Source organism: Leguminivora glycinivorella, chromosome 14 (genome assembly GCF_023078275.1).
Source record: "Leguminivora glycinivorella isolate SPB_JAAS2020 chromosome 14, LegGlyc_1.1, whole genome shotgun sequence".
NCBI classification, from domain to species: domain Eukaryota; kingdom Metazoa; phylum Arthropoda; class Insecta; order Lepidoptera; family Tortricidae; genus Leguminivora; species Leguminivora glycinivorella.
The window spans coordinates 13,910,428-13,928,985 of record NC_062984.1 but is presented as its reverse complement, the minus strand read 5'-3'; the positions used below and the strand labels follow the sequence as shown (position 1 = coordinate 13,928,985).

The following is an 18,558-nucleotide window of genomic DNA, read 5'->3' as shown; positions in this document are numbered from 1 at the left end:
CATTCAGTCGAATTGAGAACCTCCTCCTTTTTTGAAGTCGGTTAAAAAGTAATTCATATGTTATGCTGGTGAGTGTACTGCTAAAGTTATTGATGTGAATGTTTGCCTGGATTAAACCTGTCAGCCCCAATACAGTAAAGTTACTTAGTCGAGTAAACTTCTAGAAACTGCAGGATAACAAGTTTCGTTCCAAAACAGTGTTTCAAGACAAAAGGCGATACCCTCAGATTCGACCTCATAAAAAGGTTCAAGACACTGAAAAGAGCAATGCTCGGGGTTTCCCAATGGAATACAAGCAAACGTTATTGATCGACATTGATAGTATAATTGGTAATGAGCAGGCCGTGAAAGGTAGTCTGGCTCTGTCTCCAATACGCAAGAGCGATAGAGATAGATATCTACGAGCGTTTCGTTTCGTGTGAGTTTTGTGAGCGTTTGTGCATTCGGCTACGCACGCAGGGCGGATTCTCCCCTTACGGCATGTAATAAAAATATTTATTGAGATATAAACTTTTTAAATTTTCCATAAAGTTGAATGTCATATTAACCAATGATATAAAAGAAATTGCAATGCAAAAATGATTTCAACGATAACTTGAGGCAAAAGAAGAAATAACTGTAGCCCTAATCTGGTATAAATATTAAGACAGTAATAATTTAAGATGAAGAACTCGTGTTCAATTGAAATAGGAGCATAATATTTAGTTTTACACCAGTGATTCTTCTGCCATTATGATAAAATAATATCTTTTCATAAAAATGATGATGAAAAAATTATTTATTATGGAACATGAAAGAACAAAGAGCCTGCTACCTGAAAAGGTATTTCTTAAAATGTTCTAAAATATGACAAAAAATATCTTTTCTGAAACACTGGGCGACCTTGTATTCTCAGTTAGGTTTTACCCCTGACTTAGTAAATAGATTATACGAAGTTTAATATATGTCAGAACCTAATACGATACCTATGCATCTAATATTTCAGTAGCAAAAACTACGTTTTTGTTTGAAGAAACGTTACGTTTTTGTTTGAGTTAGATAACTCTAATGAATTTTAGTTATATGTATCGTATAATATCAAAGTTCTTTATTACAATTTCATTATTAAGCGGTAAATTAATGAGGCAACCTTAACGATACGTTTATTACACTGAAGGTGATATTTGTTATATCCCAAACTACATCATAATATGAAAGGACACTAACATGTTGCATAAGTGTGTATTTAAATAAATAAACATTCCATGTAGGGAACAAATCAAGTTATTTTTCTCTAATAATAGAAGGTGCAAGCACACATTGCTCGCCCTTAGAGTTGGTCAAAGGCGCCTAGCCTTCAGAGATAACATACACTAGAGAAATTTCGACGGGTACCTCGGCGGTCGGGATGGTGTAGTGGTTTGAGCACGTTAGCTACGCTAGCTGGAGACCCGGGTTCGATTCCCGGCTTCGCCACCAGTGGGCTTGATCGCTTTTTCTTTGGTGTATGGTATCTATTTCAGTTAAATAAATATAGGCAAGGCAATCTCAAGGCATAAGAAGACTTGTGTTTTGGGTGATCAAACAACGATCTTCTTCTTCCTCTTACCCTTATCCCACGTTATGTGGGGGTGGGGTCGGTACAACATGTCTTCCGCTTCCATTCTCCTCTATCTTTCGTCATCTCAACACTCGCATATTTTTTTCTTATATCCTCTTTCACACAATCCATCCACCGTTGTTTAGGTTTACCCCCCCCCCCCTCTCCGGTTTAAGTACTTAAATACATTGGAAACATCAATGACTCTGGAGCAAATATCTGTGCTCATTACACAAATAAATACCCTTACCGGGTTTTGAAGCAAAGGCAAGACCGGTCGTCACAGTATTTATTTTATATTTACATTATACGAGTATATTGTCTTGAATAATCCGGAACGACCCTAAAGTGTTTTAAATAAACTCACCGCTAATCTTTAAGTACTTACTTAAACTGAGTCGCTTTAAAGAATATAATTCTCGAAATTAGAAAGGCAAATGCAGAATGATTAACGACTCTAGCACTAAGCGAACAATTTTACTACAGCAAAAAATCGTTAAACTTATTTTATTTTGTTTTTAGTTGTGATGAAGTAACTGAATTTCTAAATTGAGTAAATAATTAGTTTTGCTATACTTGCCTAATTGTCGAGTAATAAATGTAAAAACTTTCAGAACTAAATTATCGTCTCGATTTTTATTAGTTTTGCTTAAATATAAGAAAATACCTACCAGCCAACTTATTATACATTATACCTACCAATTTGTTTGATCCTGTAAGATCCAGTGTTAAAAAACCTTTTTTTTATATAAACCTTGTTACGATAAAACATTGTTAAGACATTACTACAATAAGTTGGCATAATAGAAACAAAATAATAGAAATTATAATAAAACCAGAGAGTTTAATACTACTCTAAATGAAGCAGAGCAGTACCTACATTGCAGTTACAATTTACACCAGAAACTTGGACTGTTTAGTACACTTGCAGAGTAACATTTCACTCAGCTCGAAAACAGAATTCCTCTTACAATGCATTTCCCTCCAAACTTTGTATACCTTTCCTCCCAAATAAGCACGTGAACGTGAAGATATACATAGCATGAGCACGTATTGCCACAGATTATACTCGTACTGTTATAGGCCGGTCCAAACGGGTAATTGACATCCAACTGATACTAACTAGAATAAATGAATAAATATTAAAGGATATATTTAAATACATGGATATACTCAAGTTATTATATCGCGATTGGCAACGTATTTCGAGTCATATGGCAACCGTCATCAGGCAAGAGTGCTCGCGGTGGCTTAGACTCTGTACTATGGTACTTACCGAGGAGCTTTCATTTGGTATTTGAAATGAAAGATTTGGCTTCTTTTTTAAAACTAATTTAGAATAAGGCCTCCCATTTATTAATTTAGGTACTTACACAACCGCTGATCTTACATTGAATGAAAAATAGTAAAGTAAATAAGTAGTGCAAAATATTTTATCATCGTGGTTATTTCCACGAAGACGCATGGTCGAAGCCAGTCTCAGTAAGACGTATTGGCCTTTTGCAATAGCATGGCAAATACGAATGTTTCCGAGAAAATATGATAGAAATCTATTGTACGACATCTGTATTCACTAGGTGCACGACTGGAGCCTCGTTTTGTAGGGTGTCTGTGTATGTTAAATCTTATGAAGTTAAGTAAACTGGTTCCAACTACAGACCTATCATTTCGCTAAATCTTTACACCCTTATTAATAAACGTTCATTAAAAATGACAAACCGATAAAATCGTTTATCCCTATCATACTAATACATCGGAAAGGGACAAACGATTATTATCGGTTTATTAACTGTAAGTGTTTATGAATAAGGGTGTAAAGTCTGTACTTAAAGAATGTGAATGTTAAAGAAATTATACCATACCAGGGTGCGTAGCCGAATGGCACAAACGCTCACGAAACGAAACGCTTGTAGATATCTATTTCTATCGCTCTTGCGTATTGGCGCGACAGAGCCAGACTACCTTTCGCGGCGTGAAAGCAGAAATGCCATTCTGCTACGGCACCAGGGAAGTAAATAAGTACCTAACTAGAATACATTTGGTATTCGGGGCACCACTATCCTACCAGCGGAAAACTCTAGAGTTGGAAGTTGAGAAGCAATATATTATCCATTTAATTCTCAACGCGTCTGAAAACGACTCGACCTGGATTCGTGTAATTTGTTTGCGAGTATTTTTTTAGGAATAAGAGACTTGCAATAATAAAGAATGTCTTGAAATAAGACGGGAGACATAAGCGAGCTTTTGACTGAGAACCTTGGACATCAATTTGTGGCATACTTTTTATGATATATACTGTATACCTGTGACTATATCTGTGCCATACGATTAAATAAATACATAAATAAATAGCGACGTTGTATGCATAAATATTATGTAAGATATCAGTATTTGTTTAGCTCTTTTGAACTCTGCGAAATTCCATTACACTAAGGAAAATAAACATAAATTTAAAAAATGAAAAAAATGTCCATGTTTCCCAAATAACTAAAACGTGGTCGGGCAGTTATTTTTCTAGTCCTAAAAAACGAGGCACGGATGAATGCAAAATAAACATAGCAATTCCTATGTACAGTCAACCAATTGGAAAGGCCACTGTAGAACTATGTCATAGTGACATTATAAAGTAGATTGTAAGAAATCTCTTACTTCTTGTCATTTTGACATAGTTGTACAGTGGCCTAGGGTTCCAATTGGTTGACTGTACCATTGGGTATTGGTACTTGGCATGAACTGTCTACCCTAGGTATATTTCTTCATACAATTACTATAAATTCTACCGGTAACTTTAACTGTAAGACCTAAACTTAACTGTAAAACAAAGGTTGACGTAGATGGCATCGGCATAAGTTTTACCTGTCTTTATTTTTTTTTCTAAAAACCTCAGCATCCAGTGCATACATTCCCAAAAAAATAAGAACAAGATTAACAGATTAAAGAGGAGGGAGGAGGGTCCAGGTGACTCAACCAGATGAAAAGAGATCTCGTCTCGAATATTTAATTAGTGGATGGTGGTGGCGATGTTGGATCACTGGGGTTACGGTGGATCTGAAGCGAGGGCAACCACCGATAGAGAAACAGTCCTAACCCCCTTGCTAAATCTTGGATCGGCCGAGCCAAGTATACGTTTTATAGGAATATTCTTTTGTTCTTTAATTCTGACATAAATTCACTAATCCCCACGGTAAGTTAAGGGTAAATACCCCCTAGGCCAGACCGCTCGGTCGCCGCTTAGTATTGACTAATTAAAATCTAGGCCATAACAATTAACATTATTTTGCAGTCCACTTATACCTTCCAGTCTCATTTTATCAGTCTCTGGCAAAAGACGGATTACCCCTTACTTAGGGCTCGGATATTCTGAAGTGCCTTATCGTAATTACAACCTAATCTCGACTGTATCGTGTCGTATTGTGCTTTGCGAAGGTTTTTCCGAGAATTTATATTGAAGCCCGCACAGTCCGTAGCCAATTTGTAAGACTTTTTCTGGTTTTCTTTTATGGCTTTAAAAAGTCATATTTTAATTTTATGCTTCAAATTGTTAATGCTCCGTGAGCAGGGTATTTGCAATTTTCAGAAATAAGTTTTATTTATCTGAATGAATGAATAATGTATTTTCATGTGAATATTGGGTTTACAATTATAATTTCACCACTCCTCTTTCCTCCTGTGGGTCATAGAAGTAGACTGTAGAATATGGGTTCAATTGTTTGTGATGGGCTGGCAACTTGTCACTGTAAACTGTAATATCACAAATATCACAATTTCTTTTTCTCTCAACACCTTACGAACTAAGAGTTGCACCGAACTTTGAGCATGATTTTATATTATGTAGGTACAGTCAACAAATTGGAACCCTAACCATGTCCATGTCAAAATGACAAGCAGTATGAGATTTTTTACAATCTAATTTATAACGTCACTATGACATAATTCTACAGTGGTTAACCCCTAGGGTTCCAATTGGTTGACTCTACTGTTCACAACGGGTATTAAAATACCTGTTATTTCAAAACGGCATAATTGACTCACATGATTGAATCGAGTACTCCTTAGCGGCACGGCTATGTCAATACAAATATGTATACCTATAGGTACGCATCATTGGTCAGAGATAGCAATCGGTTAAACCAACTAGCCAATTTCCGAATTCAATACGCGGTTAATCGGGAATATGTAGCCATAATTAACATAGTAGACTATACTGTTATCTTATACTGCACGCCTAGCCAAATTGCCAATCGTTGACGCTACGTGGCAATCGAAACGCAGGCTGGCTCTGTCGCGCTACTATACACCCTGTTTTTATTGAATTCCGTTAACTTTAAGGGAAGGTTCTTTAGGTAAAATACAATTAATTTCTCGAATTAATAAAAATCTTACCTATCGAATTATTAAAAAAAAAAAATTACTGAACACGTGTGTGGCATCCCTTACCACTTTCTAATGCTATTTGTTTATAACATTTGCCGTCAGACACTTGACACTGACTTTAATGCTATGATTAAGGTCCTCTCACACTAATTAATTCATTTATTATGTATGGAAAGGAAAAAAAATTTTTTTCGAATTTAACGAATAGGGATATATATAGGGTGGTTCCTTATGATGAACCTAACTGCGTGTCGAATTTAACGGAAAACAATAAAAACACGGCGTAGAAGAGCGTTACGGAAAACTACGCTACGAAACTCTTACGACGCGTAAGCGACTGTATCGTTTGCTAGGTACCCTGCGGTGGCCGTATGTTTGCTGATTGCGTAGTTTTTGCTAGGACGGGCCTCTTGCTAAGTGTTCGTAGTTGGATATATATTTCTTGTGGGGTTCAAATCTGTCAGACTGAACTTAAAATTGTTGGTATGAGTTACCAAGAAGAGGAGTTATGAGTGGTCTCTATGATACGAGTATTTTGTTTTATATTATATGCAGCTTGACGGAATTACAAACGGGTAATTTAATTTACAAGATGTTGGTGCGTCAAAAATTCCAAATGTACAGTATGGGGTTCTTCAAAAAAGGAGTGCACCAGTTTCTAATGGGTCGGCAACGCGCATGTGACACCCCTTGAGTTGCAGGCGTCCATAGGTTACGGTGACCGCTTTTCACCAGGCGGACCGTATACCTGTTTGCCACCGACGTGGAATAAAAAAATGTATCATTTTGGCTAATAAAGCCTTGGCAAATACCTTTTCAGGGCGTAAATAATTCAATCGTTCACGCTACTTCAAAAATTTCGCTAGACAAGCTTGACTTTCTTAATGGTACAAATTATGAAATTTGTGTACTAATTGTCAACAACAGTCAACATAAAGTGGGCTATATTATAAGCCTAATATAGCCATCAGGTTCATAAAATATATCGTTAGTTTCCATTAGGCCGTGTCATAATGTCAATTATGTTGTTTTGCATCGTTACCATGCTCGGTTATCGCTTGCATTGGCCTAGTTATTGGCAGTAACCACAGAGCACAGATTACCTCACACTACATGCCTCATACTTAATATAAATCAAGATACATGGACAGAACTCTGCTAAAACTCCTTATTTGAATTTAATGCTATATTTGTATGTGTTATTTCTGTATTAAAAGGATTGTAAGTGTATTTATGAATAATTGTAAGTGTATTTAGTAAAACGTCCCACTTTGTCGGTTACCATTAAGGCGAGATTTACTTGTATCTTTATATTTATGAATAAACTGACAAAGCGGATTTATAGCAATCGACAAAGTGGGACGTTTCCCCGTGCACACTCACAATTATTCTAATGTACTTAGATATAAGTAATAAATATTTTTTTCCTAGCTCAATAAAAGGTTTTTAACTTTTTACAACAAAAAACATAGAAATAATTATACACTAAAAGGGTAAATTGCCAGTTACTGGCCAACGTCCAATAGAATATAATACCTAGTGTAAATACTGAGTAAAAAGCCTTTTTGGTTGGAAAGCCAAACCACCTTAAATATAAAATATGTACAAACACCCATTCCCATGCTTATAAATTATTACACCGCAAACGTTAACGATCCGTGCGCGCGTAAAGAAAATATGCACAAAAATTGAGTTTCACGGATAAACATAAGCCGTAGAAGCTAAAATAATACAGAGCGTCCTAAGAATATGAGATATGAAAGGAAAGTACCTAAAATATAGTATTATCAGGTAGGATAATTTGCTGAACACACAGACACACAGACACACTTAACCGTATTGACCTTAATATTGTCTTCGGTTACCGCGATAGTTACTCATGAAATAAAACTATGTATTTTTTTAACATAGTAATAGTAAATTTTTTGAATATTGTATAACTAGCTTTATTAATAGTGTGTGAACCTGCCTTAAAAATCTATGTTATTTGTGGTCATGGTTCGTTAATATTTCTTGTATGTGGGTAGTTTTTTCACATTGTAATTTTTCCTCAGTCACCTGTTGACCACGAACGCTGTAAAGTGTTCGAAACGTCGGGATGAATTTTAAATTCATTCTACGCGATTTAATCCGTTTCCATAGTTTTATTTCGTAATGGCCTTATTTTAAAAGAAAGGAACAACGTTAAATGTTTATGTATATTCTATCTACGGTATTAAGGTACTTTCTTCATGTCTTATAGACTTGGTAGGTACATCCTGTATACAGGCGTTAGGAACCACTGAAGCGGCGTGAGATTTGGTACGCGTCTTTATGTATTTACGTAGAACTCGTTACTTCCGCCTTATTTATCCCTTCAGGGATAACTTCTGGTATTAAAGGTACACGTAGGTAGATGTATCTATCGATTCGGGACATCCATTTGTATAGGTTGTTTATATAGGTAATAAGAACCTACGTGGTGAATATATAATAGATACTAAGATAACTCAGAAATCTCAATAAAAATACATTTTCTCTTGGACTTTTTCTTTTTTACAAGGGGTTGGTTCTTTAAGTAAACCTTGCATAGTAGAAAGAAAATTAACATATAAAATTTTGCAGATGGGTGTCTAGATGGGTTTCTTAAACATTTCCATTTTTTTACGGAATATTCATCTGTTCCCTCATAACTTGTAAAGTACTCATTACTATATGTCATCTTAATTGTCCGCTGGATATATATTGGGTTGGTAAGAAAGTAATGAGCGAATCATAACCAATATTGTAATTTTTACATATTTATTATTTTAATCATTTATCAAAAATATAACGGCCTTCGTTATCTACTACTTGTCTCCATCGTTCTGGTAAAGAATGAATAGCATCGGCGAAGAAGTTCTTAGGTTTAGATTCAAAAAACTCAGCTATGTACTGTCGTAGATGGGCTTGATCATCGAACTTTTTTTCATTCAAGGCATTGCTTAGCGATCTGAACAATGCGTAATCCGTAGGTGCCAAGTCTGGAGAGTACGGTGGATGAGGTATCACTTTCCAACCTAGCTCCAATAGCTTTAGCCGAGTCACTTGCAATGTGTGGGCGAGCATTGTCGTGTAAGAAAAAAACTTTAGCATGCTGTGGACGATTCTGACAGATTTTTTGGTTTAAATTTTCAAGCTGATTACAGTATACTGATGCGGTAACAGTCATTCCACTTGGTAGGAGTTCCCAGTGAATAATACCATGAATATCCCACCAAACGGACAGCATAACTTTTTTCGGGTGAGGCTCTGTTTTTGGTGCCTCTATTCCTTTTTCGTTTGGAGCTAGCCACTGACGTTTGCGTGTGTGATTTAAATATAAGACCCATTTTTCATCTCCAGTGGTAAGATGGTCCAACCAGTTGAATGTGCGGCGAAAAGACAGAAGTTGTATGCAGATATCGGCACGGCGGTTTAGTTGATCTCTATCAAGTTCGTGCGGTATCCAAACACTGTATTTGTAGTTTTTTCCCAACTCGTGTAAATGTGTTTCTATGGTGACATGAGAGCAGCCTAACTCGGTAGCAAGAGTACGACTCGTTAGCCTCGGATCTCCTTCAATTAAGGTTTTTAATTTGGCTACATCAATCTTCACCGGTCGACCAGACTTAGGTTGATCTGATAATGAAAAGTCGCCACTTACGAAACCGCTGGAACCATCGTTTCGCCGTGGCCTCAGACACAACTTCAGGAGCAACACGCTGACATATATTACGCACTGCTTCGGCGGCTGAATGGCCAGACTGAAATTCATATAGTAAGCAATGCCTTACATGCACTTTTAATTCGTCCATTTTCTTCCTTATATTAGCTCGGCGACAGCTAGTGAATGACTGACGAGAAACTGTGCGACTCGCCCTTTATATACTTTCGACCATAGAAGATTCTAGAACTCTCTCAAAAATTTTATGTGGAATTCAATCGATCGCTCATTACTTTCTTACCAACCCAATATATATAAATATAACGTAACAGCAAATAAAATACAATTCACACTAAAGGGCATAAAGTAAAGAACCAAAATAATAAAATTAAGTTATGTTGACATGCTTTATTTATATATCATTTAAAAGGGCTTCATGCAATGAGTCATAAACATATAGTATAGAGCATAATGCATTACGCAATGAGTCATCTCAGATCCCACAGTTAAACTGTGTAAACAGTTTTGGGGGACATTGTGTCACATATTACTATGTGGGTAGATTTGTATGTAGGGTAGGCGGTCAGTCTATAATCAGCTGAGGTGGTTTCATTGTGCGTTCCCTAATACTTTACATGGCGCAGCCGGAAAAAAGACTTATATAATGTAAAATTACAGATAAAGTGTAAAACTATGTACGGACTGTAATAAAATTGTGTGTCGCTACTTATTAATAAATACGTACTGAGTGATAGTGAGAATCGTTTATCGCTATAATGGAGTCAGTGCTGCAGCCGCCATTACCGTTCAAATTCGAGAACAATCTAGTAAACGTTACATCGGGAAATTTATGTAAAGAATGGGAAAAATGGAAAAAAGCTTTTCTAATTTATTACGAAGCTTGCGAAATTTCGAAAAAATCACAAAAGGTCCAGATTAATATTTTACTTCATATAATAGGTGATAAATGCCGCGAGGTATATGACCAGTTTTCAGAAGAATCAAAGACAGTTGATGAGTTGTTAAAGAAATTTGACGTATTTTTTGAACCCAAAAAGAACCTCGCCGTAGAAAGGCACAGATTCTTCACACGGAACCAGCAGGAATTTGAATCTATTGAACAATATGTTTTTGAATTAAATGTTATGGCGGCAAAGTGTGACTTTAAAGATCTCTGCAGTGACCTTGTGAGGGATAGGTTAATATGTGGTATTCAGGAGACAACCTTACGAGAACGACTTTTACGAGAAAATGATTTGACGCTGCAAAAAGCTATAGAAATATGTAGGCTAGCCGAGATATCCCGTGCTCAAGCCGGTCATATAAAGCAGGAGAATGCGGAACATCATGTGCATGAAATCAACTCCAAACACAAAATCGCGATGGAACGCCAAGGTCGTCCGAGCTGTTGTAGACAAGAACATGAGGATACAGATGAGGATAAGGCGGTGCATGCGCTCAGCGCCAGAGGGCGCGGGCGGCGCCGTGGAGCGCGGCGAGGCGGGCGCCCCGCGCCGGCGCCGGCGCACGCGGCTCCCGGGCACGACAACCAGCCAGCGCGCGGCAGGTGGCAGCGGTCGTCACAGGTCAACAGGACTGGCGGCCATAGCTGTTCGAGATGTGGCTCCACACATAGAAGATTCCAGTGTCCGGCATTTGGTCAGCTGTGTGACAGGTGCCATGGACGAAATCACTACTCGAGAATGTGTCGCGTGTATGAAATAAGAGGGGAATCCACCGATGAGGTAAATAATAAACATAATTATGATAATGAATGGTCTGTCAATTTATCCATTAATAATAAGAATATTACGTTTGGACTGGACACGGGAGCTGAGGTAAATGTCTTGCCTGAGAGGTACTTGAAATTATTAGGTATAGACAAGCATTCGCTTAACACAACCTCATTAAGGATTTATGGTTATTCGAAAACCTTGATACCTATAGCGGGAAAGTGCAATTTAAAAGTTGTGTATAAAAACAATACTTACATTTTAGAGTTTATTATAGCCGACGTTGATTCGAATCCAGTAATAGGTAGGTACTCTTGTAGAGAAATGCGCTTAGTAAAAAGAGTCCATGAGCTATCGATAGGTAAACCAAATAATGTTGCCTCTGTACTAGATGAGTACCTTGATGTTTTTGATGGCATAGGGTGCCTACCGGGAGAATATAAAATACAATTACAAGACCATGCTCAACCGGTAATTCACGCCCCTAGAAAATTGCCCCTTGTGTTAGTGGAACAAGTTAAGAATAAATTGAAAGAGATGCAGGATCAAGGCATCATCGCTAAGGTCGAAGGGCCTGCCGACTGGGTAAACAGCATGACTGTCGTCAAAAAGCCGAACGGAGACCTTCGAATATGCCTTGATCCGAAAGATTTAAATAAAGTAATTAAGCGAGAGCATTTTAAGTTGCCCACTCTAGATGAAATTACTTCGAGTCTAGCGGGGGCAAAGTACTTTAGCACTCTTGATGCTAAGCAAGGGTTTTGGCAAGTTAAGTTGAGCCCAGCTAGTAGTGACCTTTGCACTTTCAACTCTGCCTTTGGTAGGTATAAATTTCTACGCATGCCGTATGGAATTTCCTCGGCGTCTGAAATTTTCCATAGGAAATTATATGAACATTTTGACGATATAGAAGGGGTAAAATTATTCATAGATGATCTGTTGATTTACGCCGACACCAAAGAATTACACGACATTAGACTAAGAAAAGTGTTACAAAGATGTAGGGAAATAAATATAAAACTAAACAGAGAGAAGTGCAAAATAGGCTTATCGGAGATAAAATATTTGGGTCACAAGATTACGCAACACGGAGTGAGTCCCGATGACTCACGCACTCGCGCTATAATGAACATGCCTACCCCTGCAAGTGTCAAAGACTTAGAAAGGTTTCTCGGATTAATAACATATGTAGGGAATTTTATACCTAACCTCTCCGAGAAAACTCATATTTTACGCGAGTTGTTAAAGAAAGACGTACACTGGCACTGGGACTCGAGGCATGATATTTGTTTTAATACTTTAAAAAAATGTTTGTGTAGTCCTCCTGTTCTGCAGTATTACGATGTTAAAAAACCAGTTACGATTTCGGTAGACGCAAGTAAGAATGGATTAGGTGGATGCCTACTGCAAGATGGATTACCTGTTTGTTATGTATCTAAATCGCTGACAAAAACAGAACAAGCCTACGCACAGATCGAAAAGGAATTATACGCTTGTGTTTTCGCCTGTGAAAGGTTTTATACATATATATATGGAAAAAATGATGTTACGATCGAAACAGATCATAAGCCTTTAGTAAGCATAATTAAAAAACCGTTAGTTAACACTCCCGCTCGATTACAAAGGATGTTGTTGAGATTACAGCCATACACATTTAATCTAGTATACAAGCCTGGCAGATACTTATATATAGCGGATGCGTTATCTCGTGCAGTACAGGTGGGCGTGCGCGACGATGAAAACACACGGGAGTGCGATCTCGACGTGCGCGCGCAGGTGTGTGCGATATCAGCAAGTAACCCGCTCACTGATACGCACTTCTTACAAATACAAAAATGTACTCAAGATGATGACGAATTAAAAGAACTAACTAAAACTATAAAAAGAGGATGGCCTAATCACAAAAAAGACGTTAATGATATATTAAAACCTTACTTTGCATATCAAAACGAACTATCAGTTGCTTATGGAATTGTTTGGAGAGGGGATCGTGTGGTCATACCTAAATGTATGCGGCCAGAAATGATGAAACGTGCACACAGTAGCCACTTAGGAATAGAAAAATGCATGCTACGAGCGCGCGACATCATGTTTTGGCCCCATATGAACTCACAGCTGCAAGATTACCTTTCGCATTGTCAAGCGTGTTTGACGTTCAGAAAACAAAACGTTAAACAAACTTTAATGCAGCATGAACCTCCAAAAAGAGCCTGGTCAAAATTAGGTATAGATATATTTCATTTTAATGGGAAATCTTATCTGATAGTAATTGACTACTATAGCAAATTTGTAGAAGTAATGAAAGTGAAATCCCTCTGTTCTAGTGTGGTCATTAAGAAATTAAAAGAAGTGTTTAGACGTCAAGGCATACCGGAAATTATAGTTTCGGATAATGGGCCTGAATTTGCATCAACTGAATTTAAAACTTTTTCTAGAGAGTGGTTCTTCCAACATGTCACTTCCTCCCCCACTACCCCCAGTCTAACGGTCAAGTTGAACGGTCAATACAGACAATAAAAAAAATGTTAAAGAAAACCACATTCAACAAATCTGATTTTAACATAGCTTTTTTAGAATTTTTGAATACTCCGCTTGACAACAATTTACCTTCACCCGCTGAATTATTGAATAATAGGAAACTACGCAGTTTTTTACCATGTTCTCCAAGATTACTAGCTCCTAAAATCCCGCGAAATGTCGAACACTACCTAAAATCGCGTCAAAGTAAACAAAAACATTATTACGATAAAGGAGCTAAGCACCTGCGAGAACTCCAAGTAGGCGAAAAAGTTAAAGTACGATTAAACAATGAATGGAATAATGGAACTATACATGGAACAGTAGGTACGAGGTCTTATCTTATAAAAATGACATCTGGTAGAATTCTAAGACGTAATCGCAGACAGCTGATAATTGACTCACCTCAGCGCTCTGATCTACCTAGCGTACGTACTTACGATGATATAAATGTAACTATGTCCCGTCTGCCTGTGCCGCAATGTCCCGTCGGCTCCCGGGGCCCAAGTCCAAACCGCGAACAAATGAATAATACTAATTATTATGTTACTCGCTTTGGCAGGATGGTGAGACCTCCTGATCGGTGGACCTACCCCGTTCCCGAATCTCGTCGAAATTAGATTAAGTACCTACTTACCAACTAACTTACCTTCCCAGATTGTAAACAATAAAAATATGAATGGATGTTATAAATATAATACATAAATCTCCTTAATGAACGCACATTATATACAATGTTTATATAATTGTCATAAATAAATTAAATAGTTTAAAAATAAAAAACCTGTCTATGTCATGTCATGTAATAGGTACGGTAAATAAGTGAATTATGTAATTAATTGCAAAATGCATGTATTCATATAATGTAATTAAATAATTATGCTTGTGATGTTATGAATGTAAGATAAAAACAAAAATGAGATCAATTTATACTAGATATTAGATACACTTGCATGCGTAAGTTTATTCTTATCTAGACGAAAATAGAAAATTAAATAATTATATAAATGGTAAAATTGTTAAATTAATTGGGTAAGAAATTTATCAAAGAAATATTTTTTGTAAGGAAGGAAAATGTGTGTAATTTGCATGTGTAAACTTACTATATTTTTGTTTTCTTTTTTCAAAGGGGAGTTGTCACATATTACTATGTGGGTAGATTTGTATGTAGGGTAGGCGGTAACGGCATGCAAGCAAAAAGAATAAATCAGTCTATAATCAGCTGAGGTGGTTTCATTGTGCGTTCCCTAATACTTTACACATTGTATTTATATTTAAGTTTTTATGTGAGATATTTTATTAAATAAATAACAAATAAAAAAAAAGATCGAGTGGTTGTAATTTTTAATTTGTTCTATCTCGTGGTAGTGATCTCTGCTTCCGTGTATCTGTGGCAAAACCTCTAGCTTTATCAGCTGCTGTTTCCCGATTGTAACCACGGGGTATAATATATTTACTTATTACCTAGTTGCAAATTTGCCTCTTTCCTATTTGTCTTTTCTTTCCATTTCCGTTCTTTTATACGTACCTGTATCCAGTGCCACTTTTAGGAATTGAGGTTTAAAACTTAACGAAATGTTGATATTGCATTGACAGGTAAAGCCCATCGCCCAGAACATAATTGAACCCATATCCCGCAGTCGACTTCTACGACACTTACAGGAGGAAAGGGGGTGCTAAAATTCGTAACCCGTCGCCACACTTATTTCATACGAAGTTATAATTATTATCTTTGAAGTAAAATAAATCACAGAACTGTAATTTAGATACAAGAAATAAGTTAATCTGTTGGTATAGAGACCGACGCGCGTGTCACATTTGGTATTAACATTGTTACTTACCTGTGATAGGAAATATGTCTCCGGCCCTTGAATGTTCATAATTTTATGTTTTCGTTGGCCTACACAAATAAAATTGAAGCGCGAAAGCTCCAAGCTGTGAGTAGAGACGGACTACCTAGACGTTTTGACTGCAATGTGTTATATTTCAATTAGTTCGTTTGGTACTTGTGCTTGGCAAGTAGATGCCTTTGCTTGACCTATGGTACCTATATATAAAATCTATGCGTTGCAACGTAGCGTGACGCAGTGACACGCCATCACACTAATGACAGTTTGTCATATTGCAGTGCCGCTCAAATTAGCTCGTGCACTAAACATGCAAATCTGCTCAAAGCGCGCGCGAGCACGGCTTTTTGTGAGCCGCGCTTAATGAACAATTATGATACAGCCAGATAATACATTTATAAGGCCTTCATAAAATATTGTTTTAAATATAGAAAATTAATAATAGACTTTTAAACTTTTAGCTATATCGATTTTAACCAACTAATATTAGTAATTTTTTGTCTCTTTTCGATGAAGGAAATCATCCTGAAGAAATCGGTCTAATCCTAACAGCGGCTAGTTTACCCTGTGGATGGCAATCACTTCTGTAAAAAATAGTGTCTACGCCACCGCGCCGCCACACCTTAGGACTAGCTGCCAAAGCAGATCCCAAAAGACCGCTATAACGCTAGGAAGAAGAAGACTAAATATTTTTTCCCAAAAGACCGTCATAGACTGCCTAGAATCACTTATATGATCTTAAAGTAGGCAAGCTCAGGTGAACAGAAATATAAATATCTACTGATTTCTACTGACAACCTGACTGTATTTATAACAAACTAGTGCTTACGCCAATCAATCTTGGAATTAGTTGCTAAGCCAGGCTCCCAGCATTTTGGCAAAAAGCCAAGATAACGCAAAAACATGTTATAAACAGACTTTCGTTTCACGAAATACATCTTATACATCAATAAACATTTTGACTGTCGGTACGTAATTTGTAATGTAACCTACTTGTTCATAATTATATTGCTTGCATACTTTTTCCCTTTATTTTTCACCTTATTCAATGATGTGTGCCTAACATATTTCACGTTTACAAAATCCCTCCAACACCGCACCGTCACGAGTAATTTAGGCACTAAGCTCAGCATTGTTCAGCATCTATCCTTGTATAATTATGCGTAGTAACATGACTGGCTCGGCTATTGTTGGCACATGCAAATTTCACTAATAAGGCCATTGGGCTTACTGCTCTGGACTATTAGTAAACACCGTCTTTTGTTGCTATGGCCTTATTCTGATTTCTGAATACTGAACTTGGCGCATGTCTGCACTTTAAAAAGGGAAAACGCACACCGCATATAATTATTCCCTTTTTTTGAATTACCCTTGTTATGATATGTATGAAACTTAAAAATAGGTATACGAAATTGAAAAGTCAGCAAAGCATAGATCATGATAACCTAAAGTTGGACGATTTGTATGTGCACCTACCTTATCATTTCAGTTTCATTAACTAAAAGTAAACGTGTGAATCTCAAGCGGCTGTTATTAAACCTCTACTACTTTATCATTATCACAGTACCTATGCCTTACATAAGTACTTCTGTGTTACAGTTTTACCATGTCGACTCGTCGACCCAGTTCCACAGCACAGTGAATGCGTGTACAAAGGTTTTTTCCCATGTGCTACTACTTGGTTATGATAGTACTAAACGACTTGCAAACACAAAGGCAGATCCCTTTGATCCCCGCTCTTGGCCCGAGAGGCTGTTCGATGATATGTCAGCCGGCTTATCCGAAGTGACTATCGTGTACACTACAATGCGATCGAAACGCAGTCTAGCTCTGTCGCGTCTCTACCGAAGAGCGATAAGGAGAGCTACCTATGAAGCGTAAGAGATTGTGACTTGCTAGCCAAGTCAGCCTTTCAAATATAATTGGTGGCCGGTGAAGACAATCCGGTCGTTATTTTCAGATTTTACCGTCCTTTGCAGGAAAGTCAAGGAAATCTCTTAGAATTTGGAATGTGTGCTTCAGATAACAAGCATAATAGTTTCACAGATTTGATGTAAATATTCATACGGGAAAACTCAGACATGATTATGAAAATAAACTTTAAAATTATTCTAATCAATGCTAAAGTCTAATAAAACAAATAAAGACAGTCGTAGCTACCTACCATCTTGCTAGAAATATACACTTCTTAATTTCTATAATGAGAGAAAACGACGTCTTTCATTATAGAAATTAAGAAGTGTATATTTCAACGAATTTTTGTACTACTTTGCTATCGCATTTAGGAAATGGCGACGAGGGTACTTTTCGCAGAATACCTACCACAAATTATGACGCGCCTCATGATTGATCGACTTTAGAATGAACTGCTCAATTTTAATTTAGAAGAATATCAAACTAAATTAGGAAATTCAATTTTGAAAGAAAAGATTTTAACAAAAACGCCGATGAATAAATTCTATTTAAAACACAACCATTGCCTTTGGACAATCACATCCGGAGTGTTTCGACGCCTATTGCGAGCTGCGAACAGTTGTGTATTGGAGTATTGCGGACCGCTTCTGTCGAAAGCTATTTCCGATCAAAATGTAAAGTATCGTATCGGAAACGAAGGACCATTGGACCGAAAACGAAGGTTCATTAATACAAAATAGCAGTTTAAAAGAGCAAGTAGAAAGTTGGCGAGTAAATTATAAATTAATTAACAGTGAAAAGCTTTCAGTGGAGGCCCGGGCTCCAACAATTACTTTAAGATTGCGCGCCGATTCTGCGCGGGCTCTTTGCCAACAAAGCCCAAGTGAACGCCCATTTAAATAATTATGACTTATTTCATGAATTCTAGGG

The 18,558-nt window shown here is 37.1% G+C and overlaps 2 protein-coding genes across 3 annotated transcripts in view; one reads left to right on the top strand and one right to left on the bottom strand.

Moving 5' to 3' along the window:
* Window positions 1–18,558, bottom strand: part of LOC125233106 (inactive rhomboid protein 1) — a 243,103-nt gene that overhangs the window by 91,505 nt on the left and 133,040 nt on the right. The gene's annotated exons all lie outside the window — the stretch shown is intronic.
* Window positions 10,444–14,650, top strand: LOC125233114. Its single transcript, XM_048138981.1, has 2 exons — window positions 10,444–11,362; window positions 14,430–14,650. The coding sequence occupies exons 1-2, from the start codon at window positions 10,763–10,765 to the stop codon at window positions 14,445–14,447; spliced, it is 618 nt and encodes a 205-aa protein (XP_047994938.1). The 5' UTR covers window positions 10,444–10,762; the 3' UTR covers window positions 14,448–14,650.